Raw genomic sequence first — 23592 nt, 5'->3', positions numbered from 1 at the left:
CCTCCAGACCGGTAGGAGCGCCGTTGAGTCGAGTCACTCGTCCGCGCGTCCTGTACACTGTCAGCCATCTGGCGCAGTCAGCTAGCTCCATTAGGATTTGGAAAATGGAGGCTTGACCCAGCGAGGAATAAACGAGTGCTCATCGTCTGTATTTCTCTCGTGTAGGTGGGTAGAGCAATTCGGGTGTCATTTTAGTTGCTTTTACTTGATGTATGTGAGATGCACTGGTTCTTTTACTACTGTACAATTTGCAAGGTTTGTCCAGTTAACGCCTACTGCCGTAACGCCATGCAAGGTTGAAGGTGCTTAGGCTCGCGTTAACTTAACTCATCACATAACTCAGATTTAATCAACACTGGTGTTGATAATCGATTTAAATAAGAATATCCACTAATTTATTCATGCACCCTTGAATTGTTGTTATAGGACACGCAACTAGCAAGTTCTTTGGCTAGCTAGCGAGCTCATGCTCGTGGTTGACTGTTGAGCTACAAGTGCATTAACCAAATGTCGACATCATCGTTTGTTTCCAACATAATACCAACTACGATTCGTTTAGTACGTAAAATTGACGTGATCCGGTTGGTTTGGGCAAGACACCGTGATTTATCACATGCCCCCATGTCACACTGTGCTTGTTTGCACTTTGCTTGAGCTAACACCGTTTAGCGGGTCGCTAGCACCATTAGCAAAGATGGCTGAGCGGCCATTATCAGACAGAGTGTGATGCGAGAATATATGCTCGTGGCGTCGTTCCTTCATTGTTTTTCAACACTAAAGTTGAATTCAGCAGTCTGTCGACATTTTACGTGATTGTAAATCCTGCTGTGATGAAGGTGTTTGCGGTCCCGGGATCATGCGTATTTAAGGCCGTGTGCAGCCTTGTGCTGGGCCAGCTACGTCACCGGCTAGCAGAAGCGCTACTCGCAACGGCCTGGTTGACATGTTTACATAGAAAAATACATCGTAGTCCTCGCTTTCTTGCGTGCTTATATTTGTGATAGATACATTTGATAATCATCCGTACCGTCACTGCTTTTGGGGTATTAGACGCCCCCCCAGTCACGTGGCTCGGTACCGCCACACAGGCGCAATGTCGGTGGCGTTTCAATCCCCTGCCGCCAATGTTGCGTGTCATTTATTCTATTCGATTGAACTTTTAAGAATATCCTAAGAAGAAAACGTTAAACAACGTTAAAATGGTTCTACTATGACTGCTACTACTACGACTATTGTGCGATTGTTTCACTGACCCCTATAAAAGAAAAAAAAGCCATCACAATTCTTGATGACCTGTGTAATATTTGTTGGAATCAATTGTAATTGACAGCTGGAGACCCCTGTGATTAGTATACTGTTGTGAATAACATTAAGGTAATAGTTCATGTGGGCCATTTCAGAAATAATGTCTTCATTGTTTACATATTGGCCAAAAGCTCATATCTTGAGCTGTGGTTTATTTATCTGGCAGATCTATGTTTAGTTTGAATAATGGAAGGTACTGTTGTCCAAATTGTATTCTAGTTCTATTTTTTATATCATCCACCTGTTGACAATTGACATGAACTTTGTTGACTGCTGGAAATGAAGCACATATTCAGAATAATGACTCAAACTGTTATTGTTGATTTTTATGTCAACTTTGGTTCACTGACCTGTTTTGTAACATTAGGCCATGCATTATGGTCATTTACAGATCTTGCCACCTGCGTTTCACTTCAGCACTTACATTATAGAATCTAATATTTGCAGGTTGCAGTATTTTAACCTAGTGAGAGTCAATGGAAATTTGTTTTACACGTGGTAGCATATTTTCATAAAACACTAAACGCGATCATTGTGACTTTGAAGGCACGTAGTATATGATAAAGGACTTGTTGGAACTCACTGACTTGCTTCCTCTCTGTGCAACATGCGGCTCTAACAGTTGGGCAGTTTTAAACGTAGACCTGCACAAATCAGATTTTCCAAATGAGTTGATCTACCTCCATTGCAATATATTAGTGACCCTGTTGTGCTCTTCTCTTATACATTCAGTTTGAAAGTAGTGATTGACTCCATCATCCATGGAGGAGAATGTGAGCCCTGAGTTCACTGTAGCTCCTGAGCCAGAACAGAGCCAGGACCAGAACTGCTCTCAAGGTATCTTGAATGAGCTTCTTCTCCCTTAATAATGCGGCCCTGGGAGGCCTGCGCTGTACCGGGTGGAACTGTGGTGTCACTTCATCTGCAGATCACGTTGGTGGTTGGAAATTGAAGGCACATAAGAGCCAAATTTGAGCACCCCCCCCACACCCACCCGTATTTGAAAAATGCTAAAGCTTCGCCGTAGCAAGTGCTGTGATTTCTTTTCTGTGATCGTCTGTCCACAGGTGATGAAGAGCGGCCCAGTGAGCAAAAGCAGACAGAAAGTGAAGATGTGGTTGAACAGACAATAGAAAAATCTTCCAAAGCCAGTGGTGAATTAAAGAAAACTTGGGGGTTCCGTCGATCCACTGTTGCAAAGAGAGAGATGCCGGTGGAGGCAGCGACTGACAACACGGACAGACGTTATCCTGTACGCCGCAGTGGCAGGCAGGCCAAGCGTACAGACAAACTGGAGGAATTCCTCTCTACTAAAAGAGTGCAACGAAAGAGCGCTCCCCCAACTCTGGAAAGTGCAGATCCTCCTTCACAAACCCCAACTGATGCAGAAACTGCATCCGAGGCCAGCTTAGATGGCACAGCAGACACAAAAACGCTGGAGGACAAGCCTGAGCCGTCCGACAGGAGAACGCGAAGTAGCACGAGGGAGCAGCAGGCTCGAAAGTCGGCGCGATGTGGCAGATGGACACGACAAAGCGCCACAGTCGAGGGAAGCTCCGACAACGAGGACAGCAGAGATGGCACTGAGACACAGGAAAAGGATGCGGTCAAAACCGGGGACTCGACTCACTCCAAAATAGACGAGGGAGGTACCAGTAGGGATCAGCGCCAGCCGGAGATGGATTCAAAGGAAAAGGAGGAAAATGAGCAAGCCGACACCGGGGGCGACGAGGAGAGCACCAAAACCGAAAGTGAACAGAGTGCAGAAAAAGCTGGACTGCCGGTAAAGCGTGGACCAATTAGAACATACATTAATAAAAAAAGGGCCGCCAATGTGAACAGTAGCAACGCAAAGGGGTCTGGCTCCGGGCAGGCTGTTGGCACCACAAGCAAGTCTCAAGCACAGGAGGACAGTGACGACGATGACGATGATGCGTCTTCCTGTTCCTCTTCATCTTCAAGCAGCGAGTCTGATGGAGGCTATGACCCCAACGCACTTTATTGCATCTGTCGGCAGAAACACAACAAAAGGTTTGTTTTCAATGTTTACCTGCTCTAAATGTCAACACGCTGTCTGGGTTTAGGGTTAGGATAATACCTACATCTGCGTACTCCTTTAAATGCTTACACAATGCCAGAAGTCCGACTCGTGCAATAAATCAGAATGTACACAAAGAAATGTTTAACTGTACTGTTAAGCTACCAATGATGTGGATGATGATGTGTATTGGACAGCATGAGGACATTTGAACACAGTGAAGCTATGGGAAATGCTAGTCAGGTGGATTGGACACAGAGTAGCAACACCCCCCCCTCCCATTCATTCAGTTTGTGTGAATAGAACCAGTTCTCTAGAACTGGGGTTTACAAACAGTCTCAACCTGGGACCCACATTTTCAATTAGTCATTTGTCACGGCCCACTTTTATTTATCGCAAACAAAGCAAATGTATTTATATGATTTTTATCATCTTTTTCAACATCAATATTCGTGACATTGAAAAGGCACTCACTGGCTGGGAAGAGAATCAGCACCTCCAAGGAACCTCCATGGTTCTCGGCCGTAAAATGGGAGTGTCATCTCTGGGTCGGGGTGGGACCCTGCCCCAAGTGGAGGATTTTAAGTACCTCGGGTTCTTGTTCACAAGTGAGGGAGGGGTGACGCACGAGATTGACAGGCAGACTGGGATGGTGTCTGGAGTGATGCAGACTTTGGCTTTGGGTAGTGGTTGCTCAAAGTGACCAAAAAGAGTTTTTTCTGTTGGGGTGGCTGGACTCTCCCTTGAGACATCACGTGAGAAGCACTGCCATGCGGGACAAACTCCAAGTAGAGTCGCGGCGAGTCAGATGAGGCGGGCTTCCCGGACGCCTACATGGGGAGGTTTTCAGGGCACTCCGGCCTCAGGGAAGACCCACGACTCACCTGGGAACGCCTCAGGATCTGCCGGGAGGAGCATGACAAAGTGGCTGGGGAGAGGGAAAGTTCGGGCTGTGGCCCCTGTGATCCGAACTTTGATAGGCGGAACAAGATGAATTGATGAGGAGGAACATACCTCCATGGATACAAATTGCATAGATATGCCTTTATTCGTCCCTCAGTGGGGAAATTTGTAGACTACATAGACTACAAATATGCAATAAGCTATACGACAAAGAAGACTAAAATATTGCTCAATTTTCCTTCATAATACAAAAATAAGTCCAATTGTTTAAATGTTGCATATTTAAATGTAGTCTTTGCCTAGCTCTCTGAGCCACCCAGAATGGAGCCGTGAGCCACATTTGGATCCCGGCCCACCAGTTGAGTATCACTCAGAGACAACTCAATGCATGAGTGCTTGTTGTTGATCAACTCTTAATAATGCAACCCCCCAATGTTGATAAGGGGTACAGACTCTGGAATGTAGGACATTTGCACTCCTGCCACATCTTAAGCCCGCTTAATTGTAAACTTTCATCACATCTGGAAATTCAATAATAAAAGGATAAACCGGATCGGATTAAGTCTGATCCCCCTAAATTGACCAATGAGCAATCTGGATACAGTACGTTAGCAAAAATGTTTTTTCTGTCTTTGATAGATGATGAAAGCATATACTATACATATATATTTATAATGAAATATTTCTATACAGACAAACTTTGTATTTTGATAGCAAGAAAGTAAACGAGTGAAAATGCTTTGATAAAAAAAAAACACAAACTTGAACACTTCATATCAGAAGACAGTCAAACTCAAGCTGCGAAGTAATAAATATATATTCAGGATTGAATTTGTACGCCAAGTCCACAAATACTAGCTATGTATTTTGAAGCAGGAGAAATTGACAGAACGGACTTTGCTGCCATTACAAGTGTCCTTGCTCACTAGGTTCATGATCTGCTGCGACCGCTGCGAAGAGTGGTTCCATGGCGACTGTGTGGGCATCACAGAGGCTCGGGGGCGTCTGATGGAGAGGAATGGCGAGGATTACATCTGCCCCAACTGCACGGCTAAGAAGAGCCAGGTGATCAGGCCGGCGACCTCCACGCTGTCTATGAGCATAGACATGGGCAAGCCCAAAGCCGGCACGGCTCTTCAGATGTCAGCGCTGCAGATGGCTGCGGGTTTTGCACCTTACGCCGACTTCAGTACCGCAACCAGTCCAAGTTTGGCAGCGCCCCCATCTGCTGGAAGTGAGGACATGGGTATCAAAGGCAGGATTGAGAAGGCCTCAAACCCAACGGGGAAAAAGAAGATAAAAATCTTTCAGCCGGTAGGTCCTAACAAATATTCTGAGCTTGTTTATGATGAAAAACGGATCTAAGTTTAAATGTGTGATTAATGTCCCAAATCACAGGAAAGTTGGGGGGAGAACGCCCCCATTATTAGTTACTGTGATGTTCTTAAGGTGCTTCACAAAACATTTCTTACTGCCTTGCTCATCGTTAGCTGTTGATTGTATTGTGTACCGACCTCAAGCAATCACCACAGCCGGTGCCACCACATGCTGTCCAGAAGGGGGCGCCAAAGCCGGGAAAGACTGCGGCGGCCACATCAGAGCTGAAAGCGCCACAGATGGAGCAGAAGGTGGCTTCAAACGTGGAGGTGAAAACAACGGCGACGGCGGCAGCAGAAGAGAAAACTAAGTTGGCGGCACCGGAGGATACTTCGCTTCCCAAATGTATTGGGCCCGGCTGTGGGAACAACGCCCAGCCCGACTCGGTGTACTGTGGAAACGACTGCATCCTGAAACATGCTGCCGTGACTGTGAAGGCATTCACTGATGTCAAAGAGCCCAAGGACTCGGCTCAGAAATCCAACTCTGCGTCAAAGGTAATCTTGACTGCCTTACGTTGAGACAAGATGTTCTTTACCTTCACATAACGTTTATCTCGTGGGCTTCTACTGCTTTGATATATTGCGCAGATGTAACTGCCAATAATGCCTTCTCGCTGTACTGGCATATTTAGCCTTCTCCACACGCGTCCACACGTGCAACATAGTATGACCACAGACTATTGATGTGAACACGACTGGGAGTCCAGAAATATTTGTTTTCACTATTTTGTCAGGCTGTAACGGTGCCACATTAGTTACCTTGCTATTAAGGGGACAGTCTGGGTACAAATACATTTTTGGGCATAATATGCTCAAGTAACAAATTACATCTGAATGAATACAATTGGCCATCAGGTTACAATTTTTTGTTTTTAGGAAAGCATAACACTGCAGGTAAGTAAAGCAGTAAGCATGAATGATATTTAGAATATGTAAATTATTTGTTGGCAAGAAAGTTCCAGCTTGTAGCTTTTATCTTTGTCGGTTTGCGTCTGGGCTTGCCTTTTTTTAAGGCCAACTTTTACCTTTTAAAAGATCAAGACAAATCTTTTTTTAATTTTCAATTCTATGTATTGAAATGTTACATTATCCATAATTCCATAATTTTTGCAGTTTGTGCTGCGGGTCAAAGAAATAAACAAGCCATGGTCTGCAATTTTTGGACACCCCTGGTTTACCCATTTCACCAGGAAGGCTTGTCTAGTCAGAGGATAGGCTGCATGCTTCCACGCCTTGCCTTTCATGGCGGTGGTAATGCACACTCCCCGGGCTTGTGGCGGTACCGTGCATGCCTGAATAATCTGCCTTTTCATGACAGCTTGTAGTTGGTTGCAGACCAAACGCACGATACCAGAAACCTGTCGCGTCTTTTACTTACGATGGGAATTTGGTTGGCCTCAGCGGACTGAAAGATCTCAACACATGTACCGTTACACCCCTCCCGTTTCGTCTTTTTGTCACTATATGACTAAACGCTTTAAACGCTTTGTGATGTCAAGTGTGATGTGATCACAGCTTGCAAGCTTACTCAAGTTTGCAGCCTGCCTCTTAAAGGGCCATACACGCTGCTAAAGTGTTGGTGCGTGCCATTCTTGGTCACCTGTAAGTAAATATTGCTACCTTGAACGGATTTGGCATTTATTTAAAACGGTAGGCGGATACATACTCTACAGGCTTTGCTGTAGCTGTGCATCACAGTCATTTGGGTATTTCATCATAATAATTCTTAGTACTTTTATTTCTATATGAAGTATTCACTCGCTGTACCTGGTGCAAAACAGGGCATAGAGACTGGTGCTGCATCTGCATATGAATCATGACAGCTAATGAACAATTCCTGCCCATACACCAGGAAGCTCTTAAATGCAGCTACTCATCACTTCAGTCAAGTAGAGGAGAAAATAGGAATGGATCTTGAACAGATTCTCTTGGGCTTGTCAAAGCGCCTGGGTAGAGGTATTCATTCAATCTCCTCATAGCACCTCACTGTGTAGAAATAACTCCTTGTCCACCCTTGTAAATGATGTTCAATGTCGCAAGGAATCAATGAGCTTCGTCTGGAATGAAGTTTGTGTAGCTTAGTTGAGTAAGGACGGGTTTTTTGCTGTAAGAAAGGATGACGTTCTTTGAAAAAAAAAATATATATATAAGACCGCCGCCACTGCCAGCTAGCATATATTAGCAGTAGTGCTTAAAAGGAACACATGGTTTTGCACAATTCCAAATGAAACTGCATAGAAATTGTCTTGAAATTGAGTATGGCGTGAATAAAGTAACCGGCGTTCATGGCTGGAGTGTGTGGTGCCTCCACGCACACAACAGCAGTCTCAAGTGAGGCCATAAACGATTTCCATTCATGTTATGACGAGACATGCACGGATGGCTAACGTGAGTAGCTAAACTTAGCCAAATTGCTATCCTTGGCTGACTACAAACATTGCTAGTGCGAGTGCGCGAGGGTGAGTCTGCGTCCTCTAGGCAGCAAGAGCAAATTGGCGCCCTCTAGGCAGCTGGAGGAACCTGGTGCATGCATCCCCCTGAATGCGTGTTTTATGTATGTACCGTACAGTCTATTTGGTTGTCCCAGTCATCCAATCCAAGCTGTGGAACTCATTAGGGGAATAATGAGAAGTCTAAATCGTTTGTGTTCCCTAGCAACGGTGTCCCAAGATGTTAGTTTTGACTCCTGGTGTTAGCTGTGATTGCACAAGGATGAATAGTCGGACAAAAAAAACCTTTTCAAACGACAAGACTGCACGAGTGGAAGCTCCAAACAAAGACGTGCGAGTGTGGCTCCGAGTGCCGCGTTAAACTCCATTGGCTGCCACTAAACTGCGTGAATGCGTGTGCTTGGTTTGACCCCATCCAGACCGGAGCTGCCAGCGGGACTAAGAGCCCTAAGGACAGCAGGGGGGATGCGGAGAGCGATGAAGGTGGAAACTGCATTCCTGATGATGACGACGAGGATGCTCATGCTGTGGAAGAGCGACCCTCGCCTGCCACCGCGTCCTGGTCCAGCGACCATAATTACATTGCAGTACCACCAGAAAAGACTACACCCATATCAGCAACAGTGTTAAACAAAAAGTGTATGTATCTCTCTGAGGGTCTTCTTGTTACTTGTACTTTGTTTTTCCATCCTAAATGTGCTGCCCTTCATGCTAACCTAAAACAGGAGGGCTTGTCGTAGTTGTTAAGTGTTGTGATTTGAATGATGTAAGCATGCGCCCCCGGATGGCATGGTGGCAGCTGCTGCAAAGGTAAGTGCGTGATCTGGCTTTTGGGTGAGTATGATCTAATTCGGTGTAGACAGATCCTCCACATCAGCTTCAGATGATCAGATTTTGAAGGGCACACCTTTTATGAATCTCCATGAGGGTTGTCTGTGGCAGTGTGGCGGTGACCGTAATTGTCCCGCCCTGCCGGAATTGGCAATCTGCATTAGCGGTGCTTGCTAAATGAGGATGCTTGGGCCTCTGCTGCTACATTCTCTTGAGGGGAAGACCAGCTGAGAAAGCATTTAACATCCTGATGCCCATAGATGCCCATAGATGCCCTAAAATCATTTTGGTTGGAGCGGGTAGTTTGTTGGTCTGTGTGGAGGGTCATTTCCAAGAATGTCAAGTGTGAGTTCCTGACACGAGCAGGTAGGTCTCCCAACACCTTTCATCTAAAGTATGAATTTGTCAAGCAAGTGGCATTCTTTTCCCCTGTAGGCTGGCATGGCGTCCTTTTTTGAACCTTTTCAACTCATTAAATCCAATGCATCACTGACCGTGGGAAACTGGCTCAAAATAAAAAGATGTGACAGATTTATGGATGCCTTCATTGATTGATTTCTGAGCAGTGTTGGCTTGCTGTTGGATAGCCCGTCAGGTTGAACTGAACAAGAGCGTATGCAGCTGCTAAATAAACACGCAGAAGGTGGAGGTGAAGATGCTCGCCCGCATGACCAGCAGCCGAAGCAAGAGCTGCTGGCTGACTCCGTCCAGGGTGCGGAGTCCAAGGTCACTTGGAGAGGCTGCAGACAAGTTGAGAGGCGTGAGAAGATGGGCTGGGATTTAACAACACACGGACTCACAGAAACCTCTGAAGATGGGATGTGATTGGACCAACACGGCGTCACCCAAGTGTCCCCATGTGGAAACGTTTGAGTGGGGCCGTGTCACACCTTAGTCTGGATGCTTTGTATGTTTCTCTGGAGTGCCGCTGAGGACCCTGCTAGACCTTTTATGAGTGAATGATCACTTTGGACACATGGCAAAGGAGAAGTCAACATGATCCATAGTCACAGGAAAAGGGCTGATCATAGAACAGCTCGTGGTGGTTGGCTTACAATTTTATGAACACTCCTTTCATTTTGGTTTGTGAGGAATAATGACTGCAGTGACATGAAGATGGATGGTGAGGGAATGTTGCTGAGCTCATCAAGTTCGGTTTGAAGATTCATGATGTTTGTGTCCAGACCAACCAAACTAATAGTGGTGGTCCAAATTGTAGTGCTTTAGGGTGAAACAACTTCCATGTTGAAGTCTGGTGCTTTTAAAAGTTGGCGAATGTTAATGTCAAGTATTGTCAGTGGCGTTCTTCTTAATCTTCACAGCATGTTCACCTTGCTCCGACTTTTTTAGTGAGGGAAGTGTGTCCATAATGGGCTAAAACAGCATGACGTGTTTGCTGTTTTCACAAATAAACACGAGTTATGCAATCAATGCAGGCACACGTGATGTAAACTCAATGACTGGCTAATCTGTGTTGCAATATGATTTGAATGCTTTGAGTGATGCTGTGGAAATGGAGCTGGATTGTCATGCTATATCTAAACATGTTGGTATTTTGTGATTTCCAGCCTCAGCCAAAGAAGAGAAGCAGACTAAGGAAGCAGCCCCAACTCATGAGAAACCCTCCTCTGAGTCCAAGACCGTAGTAAAGGGGAAGAAGACCATGACCACCAGGTCCTCCAAGGTGTCTCCAAAGGGGAAGAAGCCTTCCCCTCAGTCCACCAGTTCCAAGGCGACAAAGAGGCCCGCGACTCCTCCCAATAAATCGTCAGTAAAGTCCAAGAAACTGCGGACGGCGACCACCCCTACCCCGTCTCCGTACCCCCCAGGCCCCATCCACGTCACAGGAGCTCTGAGAGTCACAAAGTCCAACTTTACTATTCCCAAGAAGCAGCCTCAACAAAAAGACCCCCCATCCCGCAGTCCGTCCTCGTCCTCTCCAAGAGTCCCATCATCTCCAATGTCTTCAGCTCCCCCCAGTCACTCTTCCTCACCAAGACCTCACCATCCATCCTCCTCAGCCCCGCCCGTATCGCATATGCCGCCTCCCCCCAATCACCAAATGAGACAGAATATCCGTCGCTCTCTCACAGACATCCTCTATAAGAGGTGAGAATCCTCAGAACAGGTTTTCCAACTCCATAAAGCATGTTCCATGATGTTCTGCTTCCAACGCCTGTGTTGTCCTTCCCACCCACAGAGTGAGTGACAGCGATGATCTGAAAATGACCGAGAGCGAGGTCGCCCGGCTGTCCTTTGCCATTGAAAAGGAGATGTTTAACCTATGCCTGAGCACAGACAGCAAGTACAAAAACAAGTACAGGTCGCTCATGTTCAACCTCAAGGACCCCAAAAACAAAGTGAGTCAACACACTAGTGTTTGCATGACAGGAAACGCTAATGCCGGCAATTCCAATGTGCCATGTACGTCAGGGCCTGTTCTACAAGGTGATCGGAGGTGAGGTCACACCCTTCCGACTGGTCAGGCTGAGTGCTGAAGAAATGGTTTCCAAGGAGATGTCAGAGTGGAAGAAGCCAGATCCACCTCAGGTAAAGGTTTTTCATCTTCAAACTACAAAGACATTTGGGTCTATGACATGCAGACTTTATGATGAGGTGTCGTTGTTGGACCCCCAGGCGCTGTCATCCAGTTCAAGGGCCCACTCAGGGCGTGCCAAACAAGGCAGTAGGTATGACTCCCACAGCATGGATGTGGAGGATGTCCCACCGTCATCGGATGCGGATGTATGTATCTCTGCCACAACTTCATCTGCTCGCATGGCTTCTGCTGTAGTAAGTGGTGGCGCTCTCCTTCTACCACTTTCACACTTTCACTTTCCACTTTCACCTTCAAGTAAACACGGTAGCATGGCTAGTACTGTCCTTCCTCTCTTCTACCGTGCCCCACACCGTGCCCCACACCGTGCCCCACACCGTGCCCCACACCGTGCCCCACACCGTGCCCCACACCGTGCCCCACACCGTGCCCTGAATGACAGTATGAGCATCAAGCCAGTTGCTAGGCTTTCTATTAGGGTTTCAGGACAAGCCTTTTATTGTGCCCCCAGGACCAAGATGAGCCTGGCCTCGCTCCTCCGGCTGCCAACCAGTCGACCGCTGAGGGGAGCAGCAGCATGCCTGATATTTTCAGTAGATTGCTCAAAGACACCACTTCAGAGCACAGGACTCACCTGTTTGACCTCAACTGTAAAATATGCACAGGTAAGTAGAGAAATGACACACTTGTCCTGATCTCTGTTGTTGTGTATTGTTTTACCTTCTGTAACTTCACCGCAACTGCAGAATTCTCAGTCCAGCGTGACATTGGCAATTTATGGTGCCATACCAAAATCTGATTACTAATAGAAATATTTTTATTAGGCCTGCTTTCCATTCGTCGTTTGCACGTTTTCCTCCAAATTAACCGTTATATTAACTGTATTTTCAAACACAAAATGTTAATTGCTACAAAATTAGAACTATATAATTACAATTTCTATATTTATTCACTTTTTAATTTTTATTATGAATACTATCCCTCCTTGCATTGTCACCCCTAAATAACGGGTTACTGCCGTTGCTAAGGGTATTAAAAAAAAAGCCAAACGTCTTTGCGTGATGCCTGTAAATTACCCTTCAGGTCAGAAAACAGAAGAGGAGCTAGCATCAAAGAGAAGTAAACACACCAAGAAGCCCGACCACCCCAGACAAGAGTTTCAGTCAGCCTCTTCTGGCGGCCAGCCACAAGTGTACCAGCAGCACGTCCCTCCGCCGTACCAGTCTGGCCTAGAGCCGCTTGTTCCAGACCCACAGACACAGCTTTACCAGGAGGACCCCAACAGCATGGCCCCACCTGTCCAGACCCCCCCGGCCATCGTCCCCACCATTTCATCTGTCAGCATCACACGCCGAGACCCGCGCATGGCCAGACATGGATCAGGCGTTACTGTCACCTACACTGCTCCGGAAAAACCCATCAACAACATGGTGGAGTCGCTCCCAGGTCCCGCCACTCTTCCCATGGAGGTTGCAGCTAAGGGACCCCTACCCATGCCCCCTGCTCCACCACCGCCGCCGCCCTCAGTGGCTTTGTCCAAGCCACCAAAAACAAGGTAATTCATGACAATCTGACCAATGGATGCACGCCACTGAAGGAAGTTATAACAGTTCATTTGAAAACGGTTGTCAGTCTCCCGATCTTCAGCAAGGGGTTAAATGGGGTGACACGTGATCAATCAACCTTTGAACATTTCTCCTAAATTGGCTTTGCTCCTTGCAGTACCTCTGATCCGCCTCTTGAGGGGGAGACTGCAATCTTCCTCCACGGCCAAGAGAAGATATGGAAGGGCTTTATCAACATGCAGTCTGTGGCCAAGTTTGTAACTAAAGCTTACCTGGTTTCCGGCTCTTTTGAGTACATAAAAGAGGTAAATAGCATACTACTATTTAGGGATTTGTTCAGATTTGATGAGAAATGTCCGACTCCTCACATCTGATGCATGTTGTGCAGGATTTGCCAGACACCATTCATGTGGGAGGACGAATCTCTCCAAATACAGTGTGGGACTATGTCGGGAAGCTGAAAACCTCATTGTCCAAGGTTGGTTTGCACAAACATTTCATTGTATTATATCATTGTAAAAAGCTGCTCATTAATTCCTTTGCTTCATCACAGGAGCTCTGTCTGATCCGGTTCCACCCAGCCACAGAAGAAGAGGAATTGGCCTACGTGTCGCTCTTCTCTTACTTTAGCAGCAAGAAAAAATTTGGTGTGGTGGCCAACAGCAACCGGCGGATCAAAGATCTCTATCTCATCCCGTTGAGCTCGAAGGACCCACTGCCCTCCGAACTTTTACCGTTTGATGGACCAGGTAAGCTTTTAGACTTGAGGAAGCGCTCATGGGTGTGAACTAGAATTTAGATTCATGCGTTTGTACTGTAGGGGGCGCTCTGACCATGTAACATTGACTGCTGTGTGCTTTGCATCTCTTTTCTTCCCCATAACTGATGTCAATTAATCAGTGCTTATCTTCCACAAATGCACATTTTTATCAATAGAAAGGTTATAGATATGGAGGTTATGGGTAGGGGTGCTCATCAGCATCTAAACAAACGTAATGAAAAACACAACATGACACAACAGTCCTGTCTCACCTGCCTCCCCTGACTGAAGTCACTGAAGAACATGATGAAGTGTTTGGTCTAGACTTAAGGTTGTCCTTGTGAAGCTCTTGGCATCCTGTTGGTTATGTTTACCGTTTTTAATTGCTCCATTTGCAGGACTTGAACCAGCTCGGCCCAACCTGCTCCTGGGGCTCCTCATCTGCCAGAAGGACAGAAAGCGTGCTGCTCCTCCGCTGGAAGCTGACGAGAAACGTTCTAAAATTCAAATGAAAGATGCAGACGACACCGGGCTTCCGAAGCCACTCCCCCCTGTCAAAGTGGAGCGAAGCACACGCCAAAGTTTAGAAATTCCCTTCAGCACAACCCCTCCAGGGTCTCCTCCAGCCAGCTCCTCCGAGACGTCAAGCTCTGCTGTGCCCACCTCATCCGTCTTTTCTCTCTTGTCGTCCGTTAAAGCGCCTGCCACATCGACTGTGGCTGAAGTGGAATCCCCATCCTCCTCCAGCGCTGCGGCTTCTGCAGCAGCAGCTGCCACTCCTCTGCAAACCATCCTCAACACGCTTTTTGGGAAGAAGAAGCATGACTCGGAAGCTTCTAACTCTCCATCTGAGCAGGGCGCAGAACATTCCATCCCACGCGCTACAATGTTAGATCCAATCGTGCAGCAGTTTGCACAGATTTCAAAAGACAAACAGGTAGACGAGGATGAAGATGACCGGCCCTATGACCCCGAGGAAGAGTATGACCCCAGTATGGGCTACAGTGTGACTAATAAACCAGCTGAGGTCATAAACGCACCCGTGACAGCACAGAGCGAAGTAGATGATATAGCGTATGACCCTGAGGATGACTCAATATTTGATGAGGTCAATACTGTGGCAGGTGGAACTGTTTCAGGAGAGTATGGTAGCGATCCCGAAACGATCCCAGACAGCCTGAAGCAGAAAGGAGATCCGACACTGCAAAAACAAGAAGAAGCGCAGATGCCATCTGCTGGCTCCGCCGGGGCTTCACTGATTCCCCCGACCCTTTTGGGGAGCAGTCAGCTACTGCAGCTAGGCAAAAAAGTGGAAGAGCTTGTGAAAGCTTCGACTGCTCCGCTAATCAACCAGAGCAGGGACCCTCGTCAGATGCCTCGCAAGGTGGAAGGTAGCACGAAACCAACAGATGAACCCGAGGACAAAGAGGAGTCGTCGACAGGCAGCTCTTCTCCACCACAGCATTCGCTTCACGAGCCACGGTTGCCGACCGCCGCTGACCCACCCGACTCTTCACCAGACTCTCAGATACCGCCGTCGGAGGAAGCCAAACCCGAGTCCCTGCCCTTCATGGACACCGCAAAGACAGAGGTGTCCATTCCTTTACTGGGAGAGACGGTGGACCCTGACATCGAGTTCCACTACACGGACGACAAAGAAGAAGAAAGCAAGCAAGCTGAGCCAGTCAAGGCTGAAAAGGAGATGGACAAATACAGTATTTGGCCAAATGCAGCAAGTATTCTAAGAAGTACTGAGGAGTCACAATATGACGACACTAGCCAAGACGCAGCCATTTCTATCTCCAGCATTGAGCCCTCAAATTCGACTTCCACAATACCAGTTCTCACTCATAGTCTACCTGGGAGTGACACTCACTCCCACCATGTGCGACATCACCTGCCGGCATCGGGATTTGACGAGTACAGGCCTCCAGCCGACATCCCTCCTCCGTCAAATTTCCTCCTACCCCAGCAGATGCAGGGACAGAACCCCGTGATGAGGCCTCCACCAATGTCAATACCACCACCCATACAAGGTCTTCCTTCAATGTCCGCTCCCCCTCCTATGCAAGGGCCCCCTCCATCCATTTACCCCCCCGGACACGGTCCTCCTCCGATGCAAGCTGACAGCAACCGTCAGTTCGGTCCTCCTCCAGCTCCCTTCCCTCCCTACCAAAGCCAGTGGCCACGCAGCCAAGGGCCACCACAGCAGCAGCCACCCCCGAGACCACCTCAGAACCTTATACCACCCAGAGTACCCCCACCCTACCCGCCAATTGGCCAGAGAGGACCTCCACCTCAAATATTTGATCCTCTCATCCCTCCCCAGCACACCGGACAACAAGGACTTCCTCCAGGCCTTCCTCCTCCTGCTACCTTTGATGCACAGAATCAGCTGCCCCTGCGATTTACCGGCCCACCTCCACCCTTTAGTTTCCCTGGAAACAGGGGTCCTCCTCCTCCTTTCTCAGGACCCCCACCGGGACATTTTGATACCAGGCATCCTCCTCCGTCCCACTTCCCGGGGTCAAGGGGCCCCGCTCAATCACAGTACGGTGACCATGCAAGTCAAACGGCAATCCAGGCCCAGCCACCAATGTTGGACCAAACCCGCGGGCAAAGGGACCAGTACAACAAAGAGGGGCACTCGTTCACTCATGTGGACCAGCATCAGAACCATCCTCACCATCCTTTTAAAGACGGTCCGGCTCAATCACTTGGTCCGGTTTATCGTGGCCCCCCTGCTCCCCCGTATGAGGACTCAAGAGGCCCACCTTCCGGTGTGGAGATGAGTCCGCTTAACCAATTTGGGGGTTCGAGGCTGCACTCGCCACCACATCGAGGATCTTTTGATGAGCGCATACCTGTTCCTCCTCCTCTTCAGGAGGGCAGAGCCCCTTTTGGTGGGTCGGAACGTTACCGCTTTGATCGGTTTTCAGACGACGCTAGACCCATCCGTCACAGTGGTCCCCTGCTCCCGACTCCAACAGAAGCCCCCATTGGTCTTCCAAATCGCAAGGGAGGCCACAGTCCAGACCGGCGACGGGATGACTACTGGCGTCGCCATTCCCCGGAAATCTTGAGGAGAACCAGCATCAACCGAGAGGACTCAGAACCCCGGAGCACGGATCTCTTCAGTCACTTTGAAACGGCCCTCAGAGAATCCAGTTCTGGTCCCTCCCAGTCATTAGAAGAAAGACTGAAGGAGCTCTCTGGTGATCACAGAAGAGACAGAGAGCGTGACGTCACTCACCCTGGGAGGACCTTACTGTGGGAGAGGAGCAAGCGCTGGAGCAGAGAGCGAGACTGGGACAGAAGCCGAGAACGGGACGTCAATCGGGAGCCGAGCCGTGAACGAGATCGCAGCAAAGGGAAGGAGGCTGAGAAGCATCAAGAGGCAGACGTGGAGCGACATGGAAGTCAAGACGCAGACAAGAGGAGAGACCGCGACAGAGAGAGGGACAAGGACAGGACCAGGGACAGGGAGGCTGACAGGAGGGATTCCGATCGCGACAGAGGAAGAAATGTCCGTGACAGAGAGCGAGAACAGGACCACGAGCGGGATAAGAGACGGGACAGGTCTCGAAGCAGAGACCGGGATCGGGGCAAAGACCGGGCGGGTCGGGAAAAAGACAAAGAAAAGGACGGTGACAGAGACAAGGACAGGGAGCGGGACAGAGACAAAGATCGGGACACTGACAGAGACAAGGACAGGGACCGGGATCGAGACAAGGACAGGGACAGGGACCGGGATCGAGACAAGGACAGGGACCGGGATCGAGACAAGGACAGGGACAGAGACAAGGACAGGGAACGGGACAGGGAGCGGGACCGAGACAAGGACAGGGAACGGGACCGAGACAAGGACAGGGAGCGGGACCGAGACAAGGACAGGGAGCGGGACCGAGACAAGGACAGGGACCGGGACAAAGATCGTGAGACTGATAGAGACAAAGACAGGGAGCGGGACAAAGACAGGGAAAGAGAAAAGGACCGGGAGAGAGACAGAGAGAAAGAAAGAGACAAGGACAAAGACCGAGACAAAGACAGAGATCGAGACCGAGACAAAGACAGGGACAGAGAGAAAGAGCGAGATAAAGACAGACACCGAGACAGGGACCGAGACAGGGATCGTGACAGAGACCGTGACAGAGAACGAGACCGGGACCGCGACCGGGATCGGGACAGAGAACGAGACAGGGACCGAGACCGAGACCGGGACCGCCGAGAAAGGAGGGAAGACAAGAAGGACAGTAAACACGAAGCGTCCAAGGAGAGAGAGAAGACTACAGAAAACGATAAAAGCGTTTCCTAGTGTGTTTTACCGACACGACTCCATTTGGAGGAGAGACTTTCGATTTGCGACCACTGGAATTGACCGATGTGGACGCCAGTGGCCATATTTCATTTCCATGGATTCCACGTTTTCTATTTTCTATCATACGAGGTTATGAAGTTGTTTTATCGCGTCGGCAAAACAAAAGCCAAGGCCAATTGGGGTCACGTGACTTTGCTGCGTCCTAATACTCATCACTCTTGTCCAACACGTTTTAACAAGAAAACGACATCCGGTCTCACACACCATGTAAATATGAATGTATCTGTGTACATACTGATGTTTTTAATAATACTTTTCTAAGTAGACAAAATAAAGCCATATACCTTGATGGATGATGACGTAACTGAACCGCTGGGCTGCACAGGAACAAATGGCTTCCTTCATCTACAGTACCTAACACCTTTGTTTCAGATCAACCGATTAAACATTTTTCATCACATTGGATCTGTCTGTGGAATTCTTAAAGGGCATCCCAAATTCTCAACACGGATAAGGTTGATGGATTTAACCAAGGTTGGACAACACCAGACTGTCACACATTCCCGCCACAAACCAAAAAGCTGCCTCCTGCCGTCCACACGGTAGGACGCATGACCAATGAAGTGGTTTAGAAGGCCAGCGTTGCAGATGCTCTTCATCTGATGATGCGGCCTCCGGTCCTCTGATGTGACCCCAATTAGCACGACATGGAGTTGAAAACCCAGCAGATGCTCCTCAAAACCTCTGTGAGCCTTGCAAATGACACGCAGCCCGTGTGCTGTTAATGAGGAGGCTGGGGGGTCACTCAGGGACCAAGTGTGCTTGGTAAAGGTCAGCCTCTCCAGCTCCTGCTTGAGTCCACACAGCGGTACTTCAGGCGAGCCACGCCCTCCATGCTCACCTTCTGGTAAATTAGAAGAAAGGAGGGAAGGCCAGTCGCTTCCAACGTGGGGCGAAGCAACCCGAAAGAGGAACCCAAAGGCTGAAGCAGCTCCAAACATGTTTGGACACCATCTAGTTGTGGTTACCAACTTCATGGAGCATTGAAACCGAAATCAACCCTCCAGAAGTCTATATCTGTTTTCATGAAACCTGGTTACAGATATATGTGCTATTATAGCTTCATAAAAGGTTTGAAGTGGTGCGTTAAATATCAATAAACCAGCATGACCAGTCAGCAGGGACAATTAGCACCTCGTCCAATATGCTTGAGGTTGGAGCTGGTTGGAGCTAGCTGGCGCAGAGAAGGAAGTTTCTCTTCCAATCTCATTATTGTGCTAGGCTGACCGCCGGTGATGGTATTTATGGTATTTATGGTATTTTCACTATTTACCAGCATTCTTGTGCGTGTTAGCGTCAGTTAGCATTGGCTAGCTACGGTGACGTTGCTAAGATGGCCATCGCCACCGTATTTGGACTTTCTTGGTCGGACTCTAACCTTCAAGGTATCACAGTTGATGTAACCAACTTGTTGTGCGTCTCTTCGTGTCAGCAGCGTAGAATGTGGTTTTTATGCAACTTCATCGTACAAATCGGGTGTCCCTTCTCAGCCACCGTAGCCGGCAACAGTGGCAAATCACAAATGATCGTCCGTTTGAGGAAAATGGCGATTTAAAAAGCTTTTACGTTGCTTAGGATCATTTGATGCAGCATAAATATTACAACAGACTGTGTATAGAATATATTATAATCCAGTTTTACTTTAAAATAAATTTAAAGCACAGTTGAGAAAAAAATTGACACTGGTAGAACAGCGCCCCTATCTGGTCGCAATGAGGAGTGTGCGGATGTATCCTGTGGGTTTGCTCATTGTCGTGTATTGGAATGTATAGTACACTCTAGAATTAGTACAATTATTGATACTTCATAGTCTAGTACTACATTGGTGAACTCCATTGAACGGAAGGTCAGTATGTTTTCTACGTACCTAATCCTTCTTTACAAACTTATTTCAGTCATGTTTAGCTGACTCTGACTGGGATTAAACATCATCATGGTATAAAATAAAATCATGGTATAATTATGTACCCTTTGTTGCCGCTAGAGAGCAGCATTGCCGCATGTCAGTTTTGTGCACAGCAAAGCCCGCAAGGCACATGGTGAGCACTAACCTGACGCTCATAAACGCAATGAAACACATTTATTGGAAAGAATCCAATTTTACAGCTACTTTTTATCTTCGCTATCATTTAGTCACTTTGAGGACAGCCATGGTTTCAAATGAGTGTTAAATTGAGTTAGAATAGAATGACTGAGCCCTTCCAGCATGGTGGTCCTAAATGGCAACTCAAGTTTTCATCTGCAGGTGGCGCTGGCGACCTTTCATAAAATGTCCAATGTCTGCGTCCACAATCATTTTGATGGCGGGTTGATGGCAAGTACGGATATGCTGGCAAACCAGAAGGACAAATCTTCTAAATGATAATCCCGGTAATCCAAAGATACCCAAGATACCAAAGATACGGTTCCTCACAAACAGAATATTCAATCCACTCTTACTGCACGGCGATGGAGTGGTTAGTGTGCAGGCCACACAGCTAGGAGACCAGAGTTCGATTCCACCCTGTGGAATGTTCTCCCCCTGCAAGCAATGACTCTCGGGAAAGGTCTCATTGGAGATTGGAGGCCAGCTTCAGGCGGAAGTGGTTGGAGTTGCTTGGACGGTCCAAGAGTACCAAGCAGGACCTCCTACAGTCCGTGTCAGGTCTTCACATCTTCATGTCTTTAATGTAAGCCCGACGTGCCTCACCAGCCGTGAACCTCCCTGCTCTTGGTGAAGACGTTCTGCTGTTGATGGCTCTTTCATGTCCAGCCTGGCAGTCAGGAATGCAGGATTCAATGGGGGGGGGGGGGGACCAAGGCCTTTGCAGGAGTAACTAGCTCTAACCTGGCAGGAATATTGGCAGCCTGAAAAGAAAACAGACGCATTCAGTCTTTGCAGAGCTTGGCTAAGTAGTCATCTGTGCTGGGGGAGAAGGGGGGGGGGGGGGGCACAAGGAACGGTGAAGCAAGTAAGACGAACGTTACTGTTTATTCAAATTGATCAAACGTGAGGAAATCAGGATTTGTGTTGGGAAAAGTGGTGATAATAGAAGTTCATTTGGGAGCTAATTGCTCATTACTTTTCATTTCCAGGCAATTTTCTGCTTGTGAGGAACAGCTTGGGAAAGGCTGCTAGTTTTCCACGCTTGTCTCGTTTGGTGTCAGACAGATTGCCTGCTTGACGAATAGCAGTTTAGGCTGAGTGGGGAAGCAGCCATTAGACGGCTGCTCATGATTGGCAGGACCCCCGAAGAAGAAGAAGAAGAAGACATCATGAAGTGGCGCCCAAGACCGTGTTGCAAACATAATGACGTTCAGGTTCGATTCACCCAACAACTCTGAACATGTGAGCGTGTTAACGGCGTTTACTTTTCTTGGACGAGCGACTGATGTGCACGACCTTTGACCCAGCAGCGAACGCAGCGGTGACTGTGGAGGTCCAAGCAGGAGTAAACGAGGAGCATAAATGGCAGAGGAAAGCGACTAGAATTGAACCTTGAACCTTTAGCTCCCCAAGGCTGGTAGCCAGCATCCACACCAGGATCAGCAAAAGAAGACAAACGCAGTCGTAGGGTTAAGGTTAGGGATGCGGCCAGGCTGTGGCCAGCGACAGATTCATGACGTGGGGGTGTCTTCATCGGTGGCGGGGGGGCCTTGGTAAACGACAGGCTGTAAAAAGTGTGACAGTAAGGAGCGAAGTGGGGGCAGGTTGAAGAAAAACCCCAAAGGACGAAATGCAAAAGTCCTCCAAGTTGAGTCCAAGCACTTGAAGAAGTCGTCACAGGGAAGAATCAAATCAAACATGGGAAGCGTTCGGGAACATCGTCTTTGAACAGCAATGAAAAAGATCCGGCCACGGAGCACGAGACAAACAAAGAGCCATCCATTATGTCGGATAAGAAATATATCCTTCAACAATGTTCAGGCGTGGGTGCGGAGGGAAGGAGCGGGACGTCGGTTCCCAGTGGAGAAATGAAGCCAAGTTATTCATCGTCCTTTAGCCGGGATGTGTTGAAGATTGACAACCCCAACTGTTAATCTTTGGGAATGAGCAAGTAGTCAGATCTTTGCACTAAATAATTCACTCGCCCGTGCCTGACTTTTATTCCATTTAGGACTTTTTACTCCTGTCAGCTGTGAGGATGCAAGTCATTGTGGTTGGATCGTGTAGTACTTTGTTCTGCTCCCGGCCTGCGCTCAATTATGCACTGACTGAAGAACTAAAAGAAAAGGAAAAGGATGCTCTCTGCTGTACGGAGACTATTTAGTAGCGAGTATCTGCCACATCCCAGTGGGATCCGGTCCTGGGATCCAGTCATAGACGCATGCTCGTAAAGCATAAAAGACCATCCTTATGTCTCCCGAGGATTGGGGATGACAGCAGTATAGTGTTTACCATATAGTATACTGTATACTGTATACTGTATATAGTAGTATAAGAACACAAGTGCTGGCTAAACTCTGTTTGGCGTGAATACAATAATTGGCGTTGATGCCGGTCATGCAGAGCTAGCATTCACCAACACAAAAGCAGTCTGCCAGACTAGTTACTGACTATTTACTGACTATTTATACACTATTTACAGTCTATTTACTGACTATTTACTGACTATTTACAGACTAATTATTGACTATTTACAGACTAATTACAGACTATTTACTGACTATTTACAGACTAATTACAGACTATTTACAGACTAATTACAGACTATTTACTGACTATTTACAGACTATTTACTGACTATTTACTGATTACTGACTATTTACAGTCTATTTACTGACTATTTACTGACTATTTACATCGATGTTGCTGCTTCAATAGGCTATGAAGTCAATGATAGCTAGCGCCAGCGTATTCCAAGTACCAGTAGTCGTACTGATTGGCCTAGTACCGGTATTTTATTGATTGGCCAAGTCCCAGCAGTCGTACTGATTGTCCAAGTATCACCCACATTGCGGCCATCAGGGGTATCTCAGTAGAGGGTAGATCCCATGGGGGTGAAATGATGGCCTCGTCTTTCCTATCGTACTATTTTTGTTGAAGCCAGCGCTTGAAAAATGCTTTATTTTTATCATTCTGTGATATAACGACTTTCATATTCCATTGAGCGTCTTTGCTGGTCTGCTGAGCAGGAAGCAGACGTTTCCATCAGCAGAGCGGCGCCTGGCATTCATCATCAAAGGTCTATGCAGGAAACCCAAAGCTTATGCTGATCAGCATCTGCTTGGTATGCCAATGGTGTGAACATCCTCTTCATCCTGCCCACACTGTTATTTCTCATTAGCATACACGCTACGCTCTGGCTACTCATTTGGTAGGTACACACAAATAAAACTAATGCCGTATAATTAATAGTCTGTCCATACTGCCAATTATGTCCCATTGTATAGAAAGTGCTTGAAAGAGGAGTTAACTCACGCTTACTAACACGACATTAGACGTC

General features: G+C 47.6%; 1 protein-coding gene across 3 annotated transcripts; it reads left to right on the top strand.

The window, feature by feature from the left end:
• On the top strand, window positions 1–18566 carry LOC131135193 (uncharacterized). Of its 3 annotated transcripts, none has more exons than XM_058081080.2 (16): window positions 1–165; window positions 2038–2142; window positions 2373–3336; window positions 5176–5560; window positions 5767–6120; window positions 8495–8714; window positions 10475–11015; window positions 11107–11266; window positions 11340–11456; window positions 11544–11651; window positions 11975–12128; window positions 12547–13018; window positions 13186–13333; window positions 13417–13506; window positions 13582–13777; window positions 14187–18566. In XM_058081080.2, exons 2-16 carry the CDS (start codon window positions 2067–2069, stop codon window positions 18101–18103), a joined length of 7902 nt encoding a protein of 2633 aa, XP_057937063.2. In that variant the 5' UTR covers window positions 1–165; window positions 2038–2066; the 3' UTR covers window positions 18104–18566. The 3 variants fall into 3 exon arrangements, with proteins under 3 accessions (XP_057937063.2, XP_057937062.2, XP_057937064.2); XM_058081079.2 differs by having other exon boundaries at window positions 11544–11699; XM_058081081.2 differs by lacking the exon at window positions 2038–2142 and having other exon boundaries at window positions 4–165; window positions 11544–11699.
• Window positions 18567–23592: the final 5026 nt, after the last annotated feature.

Source organism: Doryrhamphus excisus, linkage group LG11 (genome assembly GCF_037039965.1).
Source record: "Doryrhamphus excisus strain RoL-2023G ecotype Guam linkage group LG11, RoL_Dexc_Guam_v1.1, whole genome shotgun sequence".
In the NCBI taxonomy this organism is placed as follows: Eukaryota; Metazoa; Chordata; class Actinopteri; order Syngnathiformes; family Syngnathidae; genus Doryrhamphus; species Doryrhamphus excisus.
This window is presented reverse-complemented; position numbering and strand designations above follow the sequence as displayed.